The sequence below is a fragment of the Siphateles boraxobius genome, unplaced genomic scaffold (assembly GCF_051911475.1).
Source record: "Siphateles boraxobius isolate OS27281-9 unplaced genomic scaffold, OSU_SipBor_1 33, whole genome shotgun sequence".
NCBI lineage: Eukaryota > Metazoa > Chordata > Actinopteri > Cypriniformes > Leuciscidae > Siphateles > Siphateles boraxobius.
This window is the reverse complement of record NW_027508953.1, coordinates 11,004,992-11,020,902: the sequence shown is the minus strand read 5'-3', so window position 1 is coordinate 11,020,902 and position 15,911 is coordinate 11,004,992. Positions and strand designations below refer to the sequence as shown.

The 15,911-nt window shown below is 39.1% G+C and overlaps 1 protein-coding gene across 1 annotated transcript in view; it reads right to left on the bottom strand.

Moving 5' to 3' along the window:
- cfap44 (cilia and flagella associated protein 44) overlaps positions 1–15,911 on the bottom strand; it is a 35,703-nt gene that overhangs the window by 9,477 nt on the left and 10,315 nt on the right. The window contains exons 12-27 of the mRNA XM_077195532.1: positions 14,041–14,250; positions 13,846–13,956; positions 11,911–12,063; positions 11,302–11,538; positions 9,605–9,747; positions 9,140–9,419; positions 9,001–9,056; positions 8,045–8,207; positions 7,815–7,945; positions 7,000–7,205; positions 6,748–6,910; positions 6,497–6,674; positions 5,070–5,537; positions 4,786–4,989; positions 4,501–4,696; positions 430–558 (exon numbers count right to left, since the gene is read on the bottom strand). Coding sequence (XP_077051647.1) covers positions 430–558; positions 4,501–4,696; positions 4,786–4,989; positions 5,070–5,537; positions 6,497–6,674; positions 6,748–6,910; positions 7,000–7,205; positions 7,815–7,945; positions 8,045–8,207; positions 9,001–9,056; positions 9,140–9,419; positions 9,605–9,747; positions 11,302–11,538; positions 11,911–12,063; positions 13,846–13,956; positions 14,041–14,250 — 3,028 coding nt within the window. The remainder of the gene's footprint in view (positions 1–429; positions 559–4,500; positions 4,697–4,785; positions 4,990–5,069; positions 5,538–6,496; positions 6,675–6,747; positions 6,911–6,999; positions 7,206–7,814; positions 7,946–8,044; positions 8,208–9,000; positions 9,057–9,139; positions 9,420–9,604; positions 9,748–11,301; positions 11,539–11,910; positions 12,064–13,845; positions 13,957–14,040; positions 14,251–15,911) is intronic.

The following is a 15,911-nucleotide window of genomic DNA, read 5'->3' as shown; positions in this document are numbered from 1 at the left end:
GCGCGTGACACGTGACGTGCTTGATCAAGGGCCCGACCCGACCCGACCCGAGCATAGTGGCGGGAAATATCGGCCCGGCCCGGCCCGCGGGTCGGGTCGGGTCGGGTCGGGCTCGGGCTCGGGCTCGGGCAGAGAATCTAAGCTCTAACTAGTCATAGTACTGGATTTCAGTTAAATAAAAATATAAAGTTATGGAACTTAACTTTGCTCTTGGCCAAATCCACTTGCTCTGGAACAAGTAGATTAATAAGAGCAAAGATAGCCCGTTATATATATTCAAAATGAATTATACCTCCTGTTTAAACACTATCTACATAAGAGCCAGTGGCAAAATTCCAGAAGGACTGTCGGTGGGTACATGAGCACTGAACAGGCGCTGACGGTCTGGAACTCACATCTTGGAAAACGTCTAAACAAATTTGATCTTACTTGGTGGGCAAACACTGTCGTCCAGGGGAGCTCCAGTCTCAGAGTCATCATAATCCTCATCATTATCCCTGTCTGATTCATCATCAGAGTCTTCATCGCTGTCATCTTCATCATCTGTCACATCACCACCTGATGGAAGGAGTAATAAACAAAACAAATATTACATTTAAATCACGCGTTCTATATTTGATGATGGCAATCTCTGACAATTTTATGCATATCCTAACTGTTCCTGCCATTGCATTACAGTTCACCCCAAAAATAAAGACAAATGATATATTTCAAAAAGAAAATAAAGACCATTGAGCTCATTTTACCAGTTCTCATTACTGCATTGTGAAATACAGAGTTCTCATTACAGAGAGACATTAAAAAAACATGAAAATATATTTGAAGTACTTGGACATCATGATAGCATGAACAGCTTTAATTTATTAGAAATTTTTTCATTTTAATTAGAAAAATAACTGCAAAACAGTAATGAGAATCATCATTAAGCCTTGTGCATTGTTCAAATTCTCTACCCTTTCGTTATGTTCGTGGCTGAAAACAGCCACTACTTTAAACTGCTGTAAAAATGTATCAGATAAATATTTTTTTCAATTTGTTTTGCATAAATCTATTAATCAACTTCAGTCCTGATCAAAACTACAAAATGTTTAAAACAATTTCAGGATTCTAACTCTTTAATTGCCAAATTCCTAAATGATGTCACTGATTTGGGGGAAAAAACAAACAAAATGACTTATTTTCAATATAAAATGTGATTGTGGACTGGATATTTTTTTACCTTGTATCACAGTCTTGGACATGTCAAAGATTAGAAACAACATTGGTTTTGATAAATTGTTAATTTTTGTGCAGCATCAGATTTTAACTTTTTCTCCCTCATTTACGGTTCATGGCTGTTTTTGCCCCATTGACTTCCATTATAACCACATTTTTTAATTGCAAAGCCATGACACCATATAATCATGTATTTTTGACTGTTGGTGGTTTTCCCTGTTGGGAAGAGGTAGAGTGAGTGTGTGTCAGAAGCGTGACCCCGGTCCAGTTTCTCATTGTGCGGCACCCATGGAGGTTGGTCATGCTGACAAAGAGGTCAATCATCTTCTCCGTGAAAAACAGATTGAACACAGAATCCATGTTCTGGACCCTTGTGATGGCATAGCGCGTCGGCCCTGGAGTCACGCCTCTGGCAGGCTGAAGAAAGGGAGTTGTCTCCACGTTGGTGGAAAACCACAGTTCGCCATTTCTCCCAATCCACCCAGATCCAGGATGCTCCGAATCCTCCTCGCGTTCAGTGGAAGCTAGAGAGGATGATGACGGTGCCACATCCAAATCAGGATCTGACTCTCCTGAGTCTGTGGGGTTAGAGGGTGAAAACAATTCATCCCGCAGCTCGCTGGAGGGGTGAGGCTGGATAATCATCTCTAAAACTTCACTACAAGTCAAGCCCTTTCTCATGTTGCTTGCTGCTCTTCTCACCATCGAATGACCAGCGGTTTTTATTTAGTCTGCATTTCTCACCATCAAAAGGCACTTTGTTTTTGTTTACTCAATGTAATTCTGAGAGCCGAGGTGCATGTTTTAATTTTCTCAGACGCATCAAGGTGAGTTCTCAGTCTCTCTCTCTCTCTCTCTCTCTCTCTCTCTCTCTCTCTCTCTCTCTCTCTCTCTCTCACACACACACTCACCCACACCCACAAACACAAACACACACACACACACACACACACACACTTTAATATGCTATTATACTCCATATAACTCCATGTAAAAGCCAGAAACTAAGCTTTTTATTGCACAGGCCTATCTAAAGGGTTAATGGTGCCACCTGGTTATCAACAGTAAAAATTACAAATTTTACCTCTTCCCAACAGGGAAAACCACCAACAATCAAAAATACATGATTATATGGTGTCATGGCTTTGCAATCAAAAAATGTGGTTATAATGGAAGTCAATGGGGCAAAACAGCCGCGAACAGTAAATGAGGGAGAAAACGTTAAAATCTGATGCTGCACATAACCTAACTGTACGTTCACACCGCCGCCGGCGAGAGCGGCAAAATTCGCTCTCGCCGCCCTGCCAGCGACGCCGTGGAAAGATTCCTAGACGCTCCGATGCTGTGACGTAGATCGAACGCGTGGTCATTTTTACAACTGTATTTAAAGGGGCCACAAAGCATCAATCATGTCGATCGTTATTTTTGCAGAAAATTGATCGATGGAAAAACTTAACAATTATAGTGACATGTTTGCTAATGAAATAAACAAATTAAAAGGCATTTGTGTGGTGTGGCTTTTGTGTTCATGGTTAAGTGCTATTATAATTTACATTCCCGCTGAAAAACAAGCGTTCTAGCGCGAAAATATTGCCTATAAATAGTGTTGCGCGCCTTCTTATCAAATTCAAATGATCAACCTCCTCAATTTTGCTTGGGAATAATGTGGTCGGAACCAAAGTTTACAGGACTGCGTTCTCTGGACTCCTCTCAAACGGAGCACTTCTATATTCCGTTTGGTTGCCGCCGAACCGTGTCATTGCTTATTACCAGAAAGTTGAACTGTCTTCAACTCTCCTCGCCGCTCTCACCGTCCAAGACGCGCCGCGTCGCTCTCGCCGGAGCTCATGTGAAACCCGAAGGAGCGGTTTGAGCAGACCAATCACAGAGCTTGCGTCCGCGTAGAATTGACGCGTTGTTACATTTTTGGAGAGGTGCACGTCAGGGTACGCCGAAGGGTACGCGCGCTACACACAGCCTACAGCCCAATTTATACTTCTGCTTCGAACTTACGCCGTAGCTACGCCGTAGGCTGTGCGTAGCGCGCGTACCCTTCGGCGTACCCTGACGTGCACCTCTCCAAAAATGTAAAGGCTGATTTATACTTCTGCGTCGGACCTACGCCGGAGCCTCTACGCCGTAGCCTACGCTTTGGTTTTAATTTATACTTCTGCGTCGTTGTCCGCGTTGACGCACGCAGAAGGAGCATTTGAAACCCGAGGAAGCGGTTTGAGCAGACCAATCACAGCGCTTGCGTCCGCGTAGAATAGACGCGTTGTTACATTTTTGGAGAGGTGCACGTCAGGGTACGCCGGAGGGTACGCGCGCTACGCACAGCCTACGGCGTAAGTTCGACGCAGAAGTATAAATTGGGCTTTATCCATGAAACAGTTTAACAACGTGTCAATTCTACGCGGACGCAAGCGCTGTGATTGGTCTGCTCAAACCGCTTCCTCGGGTTTCACATGCTCCCTCTGCGTGCGTCAACGCGGACAACGACGCAGAAGTATAAATTAAAACCAAAGCGTAGGCTACGGCGTAGAGGCTCCGGCGTAGGTCCGACGCAGAAGTATAAATCAGCCTTGCGTAGCTACGGCGTAAGTTCGACGCAGAAGTATAAATTGGGCTTTACAATGCATCAAAACCAATGTTGTTTCTAATTTTTGACATGTCCAAGACTGTGATAAAAGGTAAAAAGAAATCCAGTCCACAATCACATTTTATTATATTTATAAGTCATTTTGTGTTTTTTTCCCCCCCAAATCAGTGACATCATTTATGAATTTGGCAATTTAAGAGTTAAAATCCTGATTTTTTTTTTTTTTACATTTAGTAGTTTTGATCAGGACTGAGGTTGATTAATAGATTTGTGCAAATAAAAATTGAAAAAAATATTTATCTGATACATTTTTACAGCAGTTTAAAGTAGTTGCTGTTTTCAGCCACGAACATAACGAAAGGGTAGTGAATTTGCCCACAGTGTACTGTTGAGTTTTTGAAAATTTTCAAAGCATTTTCCCAAAATATGTGTCAAAATAAGATTTTTCACCAAAAATCATTCCATTTGCTGAAACACAGAGAAAGTTATGGCCAAATTAAGACTCATACCCCATAGTGGCTGAAAAAATCCCCAACAGCACATAATATGTGTATTTTAGAAAAATCTCTTTTTTTTTAAATCTTAATATATTTCCTTTATGCACTTCTTTTTATTAGGTTCAGGGTGAAATGTGACATTTTGAGATTCACTGGGTGAAATACAAAGAACACACTCTTACAGCTCACCTTCACCTCCACGTGTTTCTTTCTTATTTGAACGCTTGATCTTCTTCTTAAACACTCTGGTGAGGAACTCCTCAAACTTGTTGTTCTCCCCCAATGAAGCATGAAAGGTGGCAGTGAGAGTTTTCTCCTTCCCTTGGAGTCTCAGGATGTCTCTCTTCTTCTGCTCCATCTGCTTCTTACATTCATGCATCTTGGCCTGACACATAAAACAATGAATATGGAAACTGTTTTGTACTGGACACACACACATCATAAAATCCCATGCACAAATAAAAACACACCCACCCTGATCTCTTGCTCTTCCTGTATATAGGCGCTCAGTCGCTCCTGTAGTATGTCCTCTCTCTTCTCGAACTCCTTCAAAAGCAGCAGCTCCTCAAACAGGGTCACATGTCTCAGATCAGCCAGTTTCATGTACACATCCAACTCTTGCTTCTCGTGACGCAACACACGTAACTCAGCGTCAAAATGCCACACTGCCTCCTCCATCTGCATAAAGAGACAAAGACATTTGAAGGATTGTGATAAATAAAATCCCCCTCAATATTCCTAACGCACACCAAACTCGCCTGTTTAAGAAGTTTGTCCTGCTGGTACAGGTTTTTGATCTCCTCAACTCCTCTCTTCTCTTTCTCAAGCTCTGTGAGCTCCTCTTCCTGCTTCTGAGAGACTGTTTCCATACCTTCGTCCTCCATTTGCGTGTTCTGAGCCTCAGTGTGTGTGTCTTGCATCTCTTGTTCAAGCAGCTCTAGGATGTTCTCCCCATTCTGTTGTTCATCCAAGCCAGTGGAAGCCAACTTGGCCATAAGAGTGGCGTAACGCTCCAAAGTTGCCCGGGTGTATCTGTGTTTCCTCCCGGGCATCTCTTCTGGCATTAAGACAGGCACAGTTGGCAGTGGAAGACACTTCTCAGGTGGCAGGTGTTGCTGGATCATCTGTAGCTGCTCCACCTTGGCATGGAGCTGAGACACAATCTCCACCTTACTGTCTCGAAGAGCCATCACACGGGAGTTCATCTCAGACTTCTTCTCAAAGATCTGTAGCATACATGAAAATACGTAGACCACCACGTGCATATATCGGTTAAATCAAACCATTTAGTAGATCATAAGAGCTTATTGTCATACTAAGATTTATTTCAGTTAAAAAGACATCAAATAATTTAAAGATGTCATAACTTACACTGCTAGTAAAGCTTCTTTTTTTGTTGTTGCCATATGCACACCAAAAAAAATCCAAATCAGTTTTTCATTTTGATTAACTTCAAACACTCTTTTTTTGATGAAAATAATATTTATTTAATAATAATATTTCCATTGACAATAATATGCAAAATTAAAGAAAATGTTTCAAAGGTTTGGGGCTAGTAAGAATTCAGCAAGGACATATTAAAATATTAAAGAGATTAAGATTAATATTAAACATAAAGATTTTTATTTCAAATAAATACTGTTCTTATGAATTTTTTATTAATCAAAGATTCCTAAAAAATTGTATCACTGTTTCCAACCAATTATTAAGCAGCACAACTGTTTTAAACATAGATAATAATAAGAAATGTTTCTTAAGCAGCAAATCAACATATGATTTCTGAAGGACCATGTGACATTGCAGATTAGAGTAATGGATGTTAATAATTCCGGTTTGCTATTCCGTGAATAAATCAAATCAAATTGAATTTAAATATATAGAAATGTAAAACATGTATTGTAAATTGTGATAATATTACACAATATTACTGTTTAACTGTTTTTAATCAAATAAATAAAGCCTGGGTGAACATTAAAGACTTCTTTCATAGAAGTGTATGTATAATCAGATCAAACTGAAATTTTGAGAAATGTATAAACATTTTCATATTTTACTTATGCAGTCTGACTGAATATTACGCAGTTCACTGTCTATATTACGTTTACAATATTATTTTTATGTTGTGGAAATTTTACATTTCTATAAAGGAAAGTGTTATTTTTCCTGATACGTTTGTGTCATTCACCTTCTTCTCCAGTTCCATTAACTGCACTCTCTTTTTGTCCACGTTCATTCTCAGGTGTTCAGGAACAGTAAAGTCTTTCGCTGACTTCAGCTTAAAGTCGCCCATTTTCTCTTTAGCCAATCGAATCGCTTCCACATCCTTAGGGTCCTCGTAGTCCTCACTGGGCTTTGAGTCATAGCTGAAGGAAGCATTAAAAATGTTACACACATAAACAGAGAGACCAAGAGACACACACACTGGCATTCACTCACAGTTCTGCCCACTCTTTTTTCCTCTTCTCTATCATGGCTCGAGCTTTCTCTGCCTTCTCCGCAGCTTTGCGGAGTTTCTCTGCCTCTCTGCTGCCCAGTTTACGAGACTCTGACAGCATCCTACCTGACCGAATCATCGAATCTGTTACCAGCTCATCCTGCACTGCTTAGAAAGAGAGAAGTAGAACGATGACTGCACACATACACTACTATAAGTCTAAATGTCAAGTTAACACACTCATCCTGTCTCACGTGAAATGTTGCTGGCTTCTTTGCTGGGCTGTGCTTTGTTCTGCCAATGCTCTTGTTCCACGTTTGCGCTCTGAGAGGCCACTGTGCCGTGCTGGTGCAGATGCATTTGTATGGCAGGCAGAGCCAACAGTCTGTAGTTGGAGATCTTATGTCCACTCTTAAACGCATACACTGTGACCGTGTCCTGCACCACTGACTCCCAGAACCTACAGAGACAACAACAACAACATGAAAGAATAAACAAAAACCATGGTACTCAATTGTTTCTTCCTACAAATCATATGAGAATAAATTACATTTACAAGTTAAGACTTTTGCTAAAGATTTAGCTTCTCAGATTTATATTTTTGTGTATTCATTTTAATAGCCCTATATTGCAATTCAACAGCTGTCGCATTTGTGTCCATTTTTAGTTTTCCTTTAAAAGCTTTATTGGAAACATCTAAGACTAAAGGGAGAGCTCATTAAAAAAAAAAAAGTTCCTCATATCATTGACTTTCTTTCTTCTGTAGCACACAAAATACGATTTTTAAGACTGTTTCAACTGTTTTTGTCCATTCAGTGAAACTCATAAGGGTACAATATTGTTTTGGACCCCACTGACTGTCATTGTATGGCCAGAAACATACAAAATATATATTTTTTGTGTTGTACAGAAGAAAGTCAGTCTATATATTTGGAACAACATGAGGGTGATTATATGATAACAGAATTTATTTGGTAGCATATTTGGGGATTTAGAGAAATTTGAAGAGAAAAAATCATGTAACAGTAAAGTAATAGAGAAAAAGTGGGTATGCGTGGATGCATAGTACATGGTCTGTAGTTTTTTTAGGCCAATCCGGTGTTTCTCCTCCTCCCAGGCCAGTTCTTTCCTGACCTCCATCACTCTCTCTTCAGTCTGTCTTTCAGTCTCCTCATGGAAGCGTGTGTCCAGTTCAAACTCCTACAAACACCCATACAATATTATGTTAGATTATTGTGTCAATGTAATCATTGCACTGCAATAGGTGAGTGAGCGGGGAGGAGTGTGAGAGCTGTGCACCGAGCGATGGAGGCGAATGTGTTCAGGAAGGCTCTGGTTCTGCTCCAGTAAAGCTTGAAATCGACTCTGCAGTTCAGCCAGCTTCTTACGCCGCTCCTGTTTTCTCTCTTCAGCTTCCTTATGCATGCGGTCCAGCTCCAGCTTCTGTTTAGCTGTTTCTATGCTGCACACACACACACACACACACACTTATGCTAACTAAACAAACACCATGCATAATAATAAAAATGAAAATTATGTCATTATGTACTCATTATTTACTGGTGTTTTTAAAGCCTGAAGATGTGATGGATAAAGAAAATGAGTTTTTTGTTTTGTTTTTGTGATTAAAACAAAATGCTTTTTTTTGGCTTGTTTTCTCAAGATTTTAAAATCGAAAAAAATTAAATAACAGGAAAGCTTAACCTTTTATTTGGATATATAAAATCAAGAACAGTGAACAGATTCATATTGCAACATTTTTTATGCATGATCACAAGAAAACAAGACAATTATATACTTTATATAATACTTTCATTTAGCAAGGATGCATTCAATTGATCAAAAGTGACAGTAAAGACAAACAAAATCCACAAGTTTTCCACAAAAATATTACGCAGCACAACTGTTTTCAGCATTGATAATAATAATAAATGTTTCTTGAGCACCAAATGAGCATATCAGAATAATTTCTGCAGGATCGTGTAACAATGATGACTGAAGAATTGGCTGCTGAAAACTCAGCTTTTCATCACAGGAATAAATTAAATTTAAAAATATATTAAAATAAAAAAACAGCTATTTTAAGTCGTAATAACATTTTACGATATTACTGTTTTACTGTATTTTTGATCAAATAAATGCAGCCTTGGTAAACAGAATAAGCACTGCCACAAAAACACAACCCTTGCCTTGACCCTTCTGCTTGCTTTATTTACATATAATATATACATTATACACAATATACACATTGTCACCTGTAAGCAGATGGATCTTCAATGTCCTGAGCTGCTTTCTCCAACTCCAGCCCAACCTGTTTTCATGACAGAATAAGGTAATAAAGTTGAAACACATAAGTACACACTAACCCACCCACAAACATACATATACACTAACCCGTGGAGAGGGCACTTTTGCATGTTTGAGCTGCATGGCTTTCTGCAGCTCGTCCTCTGGCAAACAGCTGAAGGAAAAGATGTTGCCATCCTCTGCCGCGGTCAGGACAAACATTTCATCAAAGCTGAAGCGGAGGTGGCACACATGGCCGTACTGGTTGTCATGGACGCTGAGGGCCCAGTAAGCCTGCATGGAGCTGAGCCGATGGTCAGAGGCCTGTACAGGGTACGCCCGAATACTGCCATCCTCCATGCCACATAACAATAACTGCCTGCTGGAACTAAGACAGGAAGAGGGAGAAGTAAGGTGTGGAAAATATCATCCTTCTGATTAACTGCTGAATAAAAAAATAAAAAAAATAGATTCCAATAAGGAAACTAATGATGATTTCTCAGTTCCCTAGGCTATTAGAGAAACACTTGCACAGATAGAGACACACCAAGTGTAGAGAGAGAAAAACCTTACTTGAAAGTGATGGTGAGAATGGGGTTATGGTCTGTGTCATGCACAGGTAAGAAGAAGAAGGGCTCATCTTTTCTCTCTAATGGATCTTCACTCTGCTCTTCAGAGAATTTACAGTGGTACAGATAACCTGAGTCATAGCCACCCTGAAAGAGAGTGAGAGAAAGAGAGAGAGGGGGATTTCAGTGACCACACACAGCACATTTATTAGTAACATTGATGTTAAAAATTCTGGGATATGAAAGATTTTTTTAAAGAAGTATCTTATGCTCACCAAGGCTGCATTTATTTGAGCAAAATACAGTAAAAAAATAAATAAAATAATAATAATAATATTGTCACGATCACTAGTTGGAGTGCCCGTGATAGCCACCAGAGGGCACTCCACCCCTAACAATTGCCAGTCAGGCATGGACTTCATTCCCCATAATCCTTATGTCTGGACTCATCATCAATGGTTGCATTCAGCTGTTACTCAATACCTTGTCAGTCTCAGCCTATTTAAACCACGCTGTCTTTAGCCTTATTCGGATGGTAATTGTTTCTCATGAGGTCGTGAGGTATTTTCAACATTTACAGGGGTTAGTTGGTGATTTTATTGCCGCCCAAATCCAGAATGTCAGTGTTTTTCACCCACCACCGGCTTAAAAATTCCCAGAATTACCTTCCTATTTTTTGACAAACACCAAGGTTGTATGGTAATTTAATTGCCGTCCGAATCCACATGAGTTTACAAGAAGAGATCACATCAAAATTCACTGTTTAAATCCTTTTTGATAACTGCAGCGCTTCACTGTAATTTGCATCCTTTTTAAAGATGTACACTTTTATTACTGAAATGCTGGAAAATATTTACAAGAATAATATTTCATCACCGCTCCACCTCAGCGAAAAGGAGAAAGAGAAAAAACATTTGAAATGAGCTGTAATTGTGGCAGCAATATATGATACAATTTTAAAATATGTAGGCTATTATACACAACATTAAAAATACAAACCAAGCAACTTTATTTTTACCTCAAATAAGAGGGTGCATTAACTTGTTTCTGCTCATTTCCATATTATTAAAATGACATCCTTTTGAGATAAAATGCAAGGCAGAAAACCATTTCAAATATAGCATATGGGCATCTAGCTTCCTATTTTTAAAAATTAGATTTAAATAATTAAATAATAAATAGAACATTATTTTCCTATTATTAAATTAAATATGGACATTTATAGCAGACAATCATGTGATTGATTACAAAACTTGCTCCTCCACCATCAATAAATCACCACTTGTAACAAATGCAAATTTATTTTTTACAGACGTCCACATAAGAAACAATTACCGTCCGAATTGGGCTAATTCACTGCAAGGTTTAGCAAATTCTGCACTTCTGCCTTTTCCCTGGTCCATGTCTCTTTTCTTGATTTGCTCAAGAAAACATTTCTTATTACTATCATTGTGCTCCTTAATAATTTTGTGGAAACAATTATATATTTTACAGGATTCGTTGATGAATAGAACTTTTAAAATAACTGTTCAGCATTAATTTGAAATAGAAATATTTTGTAACATTAAAGATATATTTACAGTCACTTCTTGATCAATTTAATGCATCCTTACTGAATAACAGTATTATTGTCTTTAAAACAAATCTTACTAACCTCAAACTTTTGAACAGTAGTGTATGTCTGTGAGTGTATGTATTTACCATAGAAAGCCAGAATGACCCTGGTGTTGAGTAAAAGCCACAGTGTAGAGGACTGGGTTGAGATGGAATGTAAAGAGGGGGCAGTTCCACTTCTTCCTCATCTTCTTCTTCCTCTTTCTCCCGTAGTTCCTCCTCTGTGGCATCTGGCTTCTGCTCCAACAGTTTCTTCAAGCGTTCCTCCCTCTCTTTTTTTAACTTCTCTTTTCTGGCCTGCCTGAGTGCTACCTCTGCATCTCTCTGCAAACACACATGCATCCAAAATGATAGCAGCAGAACATTAAACATCATAGACATTATTACAGACCATTGCTATGATTTTAATCATTTTGTTTGTATCATCACTGTGCATATAAATAATTATCAATTTTAATTATATAAATCCCACTCAATAGAATTCAAATTAAATGTAGAAAAATAGTTTAAATTAAAAAAATATAAATTAAATAAAAATGTATTAAATTAAAGTTTTTTTTTTATAATTTATTTTAAAATAATACATTTTAAAAGTAAATAAAATATGAATGAAAGCTGAATACAACAAAATAAAACAACAATACAAACTTAAAGAGAAAAAGAGAGAGAACGGCAAAGAGAGAGTCAGTGGATAACCTTAATTCGGGACTTGATGCTTCTGAAGCAGAAATGCATTGTGGGAAGTCCTGAAAGCTGGAAGGTGTTTCCACCGGTCTGTGCACCAGGATCAGGACATTGAACTTCCACAACGTGACCATTTTGACAGAAGATCAGCAGAGTGTCTTTTTCCTTTAAACATATACACAAAGCTTCAGTGCGCTACGATAAATCATATGATACAATCCCAACAAGAGCCTCAGTGAGTTGCAGTTAACTATCATCATCACTCACATGCAGAGGTGGGCACAAATACATCAAAAACTATTTTGTTACAAAATACAAATACTGGCTCATAAAAATGTAACAAAATAAAATACAAAATACTGATGTGAAAAATGTATTTAAATAAAATACAAGTAATTAGTATTTTGAAAATACAAAAATACTCCCACAATAATCTTAAGTCTTTTTTTTATTACTGAAAGGTCAATAACACAAATAGTAGCAATAACACAAATATGAGAAATGTGTAAATTAAAAATGGCGAAGAAGCAAAATAAAAAAGTATGGGCATTTCACTAAACCTCTACAGGGCCTGAAATAGCTCCCTCTGACGTAAATGGCATGTATAGCTAAGTTCACATCAATGGTGTGGTAGGCTGCCCTTAATAGCAAAACGTGTTTGATGTAGGCTATGTAGCCATATTATCACCGTTACTCTACTCGTGCCTTAAAGGACGAGTTCGGTATTTTACCCTTAAAGCCCTGTTTTAAGATTGTTTCTGATGAAATAGAATGGTTAAGTTTGAAATTTGGACAAATGCTGCTTTCCCGAAAATTTTCGGTTTCTGTGTTAGCCCCCCCAACTCCACAATGGTTTCATAGGGGTATACTGTCCTACAGTATACTGTCCTTGTCCAGAAAGGCAATAAAGACATCATCAAAGTAGTCCACGTGACCTCAGGGGGGTAGTTAGAATTTTTTGAAGCATCGAAAATACATTTTGTTCCAAAAATAACAAAAACGATGACTTTATTCAGCATTGTATTCTCTTCCGGTTCTGTTGTCAATCCCCGTTCACGAGGCCAGTGACGCTGCTGACGTAAGACGCTGCTGACGTGTTATCTGGTGCGTCCGTGTATTCGGGTTCAAATAAATATGTCTGGTTAAAAAAAAATGCAAGTCTTCCCCTGTGTCGAAATCCTTAGACATGTTTGCAAAGATTGTTTTGTTTACAGCGTGCGTCTCCCTCAGACTGTAAACGAAGCTCGGGCGCACCAGATAACACGTCAGCTCGTCTTACGTCAGCGGACTCATGAACGCGGATCCACAAAAGAACCGGAAGAGAATACAATGCTGAATAAAGTCGTCGTTTTTGTTATTTTTGGAACAAAATGTATTTTCGATGCTTCAAAAAATTCTAACTAACCCCCTGAGGTCACATGGACTACTTTGATGATGTCTTTATTGCCTTTCTGGACAAGGACAGTATACCGTACATAGATTGTCAATGGAGGGACAGAAAACTCTCGGACTGAATCTAAAATATCTTAAACTGTGTTCCGAAGATCAACGGAGGTCTTTCGGGCTTGGAACGACATGAGGGTGAGTCATTAATGACATAATTTTAATTTTTGGGTGAACTAACCCTTTCATGCCGTTTTTAAGAGTTCAAAACTCATTCACTTCTTGGAGGGAGCCCGGTCTACAGGGTGTCACGTGATTTTCGTGCATCTAACCTGGACATTGCCATTGCCAACATCAGACCGAAAATATGGCAAAATCACTATGGTGATTTTTCTTAAGTATTTAAGTATTTGAAATACTCCAAATACACTCCCTCAAAATATTTTGTTACAAAATACATTTAAATTTTTCCACACCTGCAAAATACAATTTACAAAATACACTAAAGTAATTAAATACGTATTTAAAATACATTTAATTGAAATACTGCCCATGTCTGCTCACATGTGCCTGAGGTGACCACTCCAGGCCTTGCACAGGCCCTGGGACAGTAACAAACCCAACTGGCTCATATCTTTCTCCCACCGCAAAGAAGAAAACAGTGCTGTCTGCGCTCTAAAGACAGAGAGAGCAAAATAATATAATATTAACAAAGCAGAATATTCTGACACAAATCATGCTCACTCACTCAATCCTTACCCCAGTAGCCATGATCTTTCTACTTCTCTCATAAGCGATGGCAGTGACAGGAGTATTGTGGGGCTTGAGAGCTTGTCTAAGGCGGAGTTCTGCATCTCCAGAGCGTGTGCGCCCTGCAACCGTGTGCAGACTCTGAGGGTTATACAGCTCCAAGAGACGTACAACACCATCATCAAAACCGACAACCAGCAGACCACCAGCACTGTTCAGCTGCAGAGACAGACACACTCTCCATCAATATCCAATATGCACACATCCTGGTACTATACTGCTTATCGGCCAATATTAGAGACTTTTAAATGTATCTGTAGTGTTTGATATTGGATATTTATTTGTGAAAGCCCTATTTTTACAATTAAGTTACCTTTGCTGTCATCAAACACTCACTTAAAGTTCATCGTTAAAAACACTTATCATTTATAACATTGATAAATGTAATCTTTATCAATCTCAAAATGAATATCCATTTTCCATACTGTTTACATCATAATGTTGTGTTTCCTAAATTCACTTGTAGAATTTCAGTGTTATATTAGTAGTATTTACATACTTTTATAGTATTTATTAATCATTTACATTTTATTTTATTTTAATATTTTCAGTTTTCATTTTAGTTTTAAGTCTTGGTATTTTTGTTATGTGCATTTGTCATTATTATTATTTTTTAAATATTTCTATATATCTTTAATTTATTCTTATTTTAGTATTTGTTTTAGTTATTTTAGCACTTCAGCTTAAACCTAGTTATTTTAGTTAGTCCTATTTCAAGTTTTAGGTTTACATTTTTCATGTAATATTAATGTTTTATTTTATTTCAGCTTTATTTTTATTACTAAAAATAATTTTCGATAGGTTTAGTTTTAGTGTACAATAACAACACTGTAGACTTAAAAAAAAATTGTGTATTTTTTAATTATTTAGACAAAATTGTAAAGAGTTTCAATATCAATATTGAGCATTAATGTTGCCTCTGGCTTGCTTAGTAGGGAACACTTAATATTCAACAATATTATTGATTTGACCGCAATGACACAAATGGATGAGAACGTCCTGGTTGCGTATGCAACCCACCGTTCCCTGAAGGAGGGAACGGAGGACGTAGTCGACGGTCGACTGAATGGGAATCTCGCTAGAGAGCCTATCCTCTTCGAGTACTATTGAACGAGCCAATGTAATTGGCGTGCGTGATTCGCATCACACACTCCGCCCCCGCGGCGCGGGTGTAAATACGGAAGTGGATGCACGCACTAGTTGCTTTTCGCTGAGGAGCCGAAAGTAACCCGGGGTCAGCGGTGGTCCAGCGGTAGTGGCAAGGGGACTACGTCCTCCGTTCCCTCCTTCAGGGAACGGTGGGTTGCATACGCAACCAGGATGTTCCCTTTCAGTCGATATAGTTCAGACGTAGTCGACGGTCGACTGAATGGGGATAACCTTTGAAAACGCCACTAACGCTGCCACCTTCCAGTGCCTAAACCAAAGCCTCCTGATGCCCCCGCAAATTTAAGGCGGGGAAGGACAGGGCTTAGGCCAGGGTAGTCACTGCTGTTCCTACAGGACCACTGGGAAAGCGGTCCCCGTACATTGGAAGGAAGGGACGCTGCGGAAGCCACATCCAACCCAGAGGGAGGTAACGTGGAGAATACACATATGAACTGGGCGGAAACCGGGCAGTCTAACATATGGAATGTCACTGGGGTGGCTCCAGCCTAAGACAGGGGGAGACACACCGGACAGTGACGGCAGAGAGACTCTGCCGAGGGAAGACACGGGCTCGCCGCAGGGAGCCGTATCGTGGAAGAATACACATATGGGGTCGCCGTAGGGACCGCAACATATGGACCCAGCCTAACACAGGTTCCACACTGCTTACG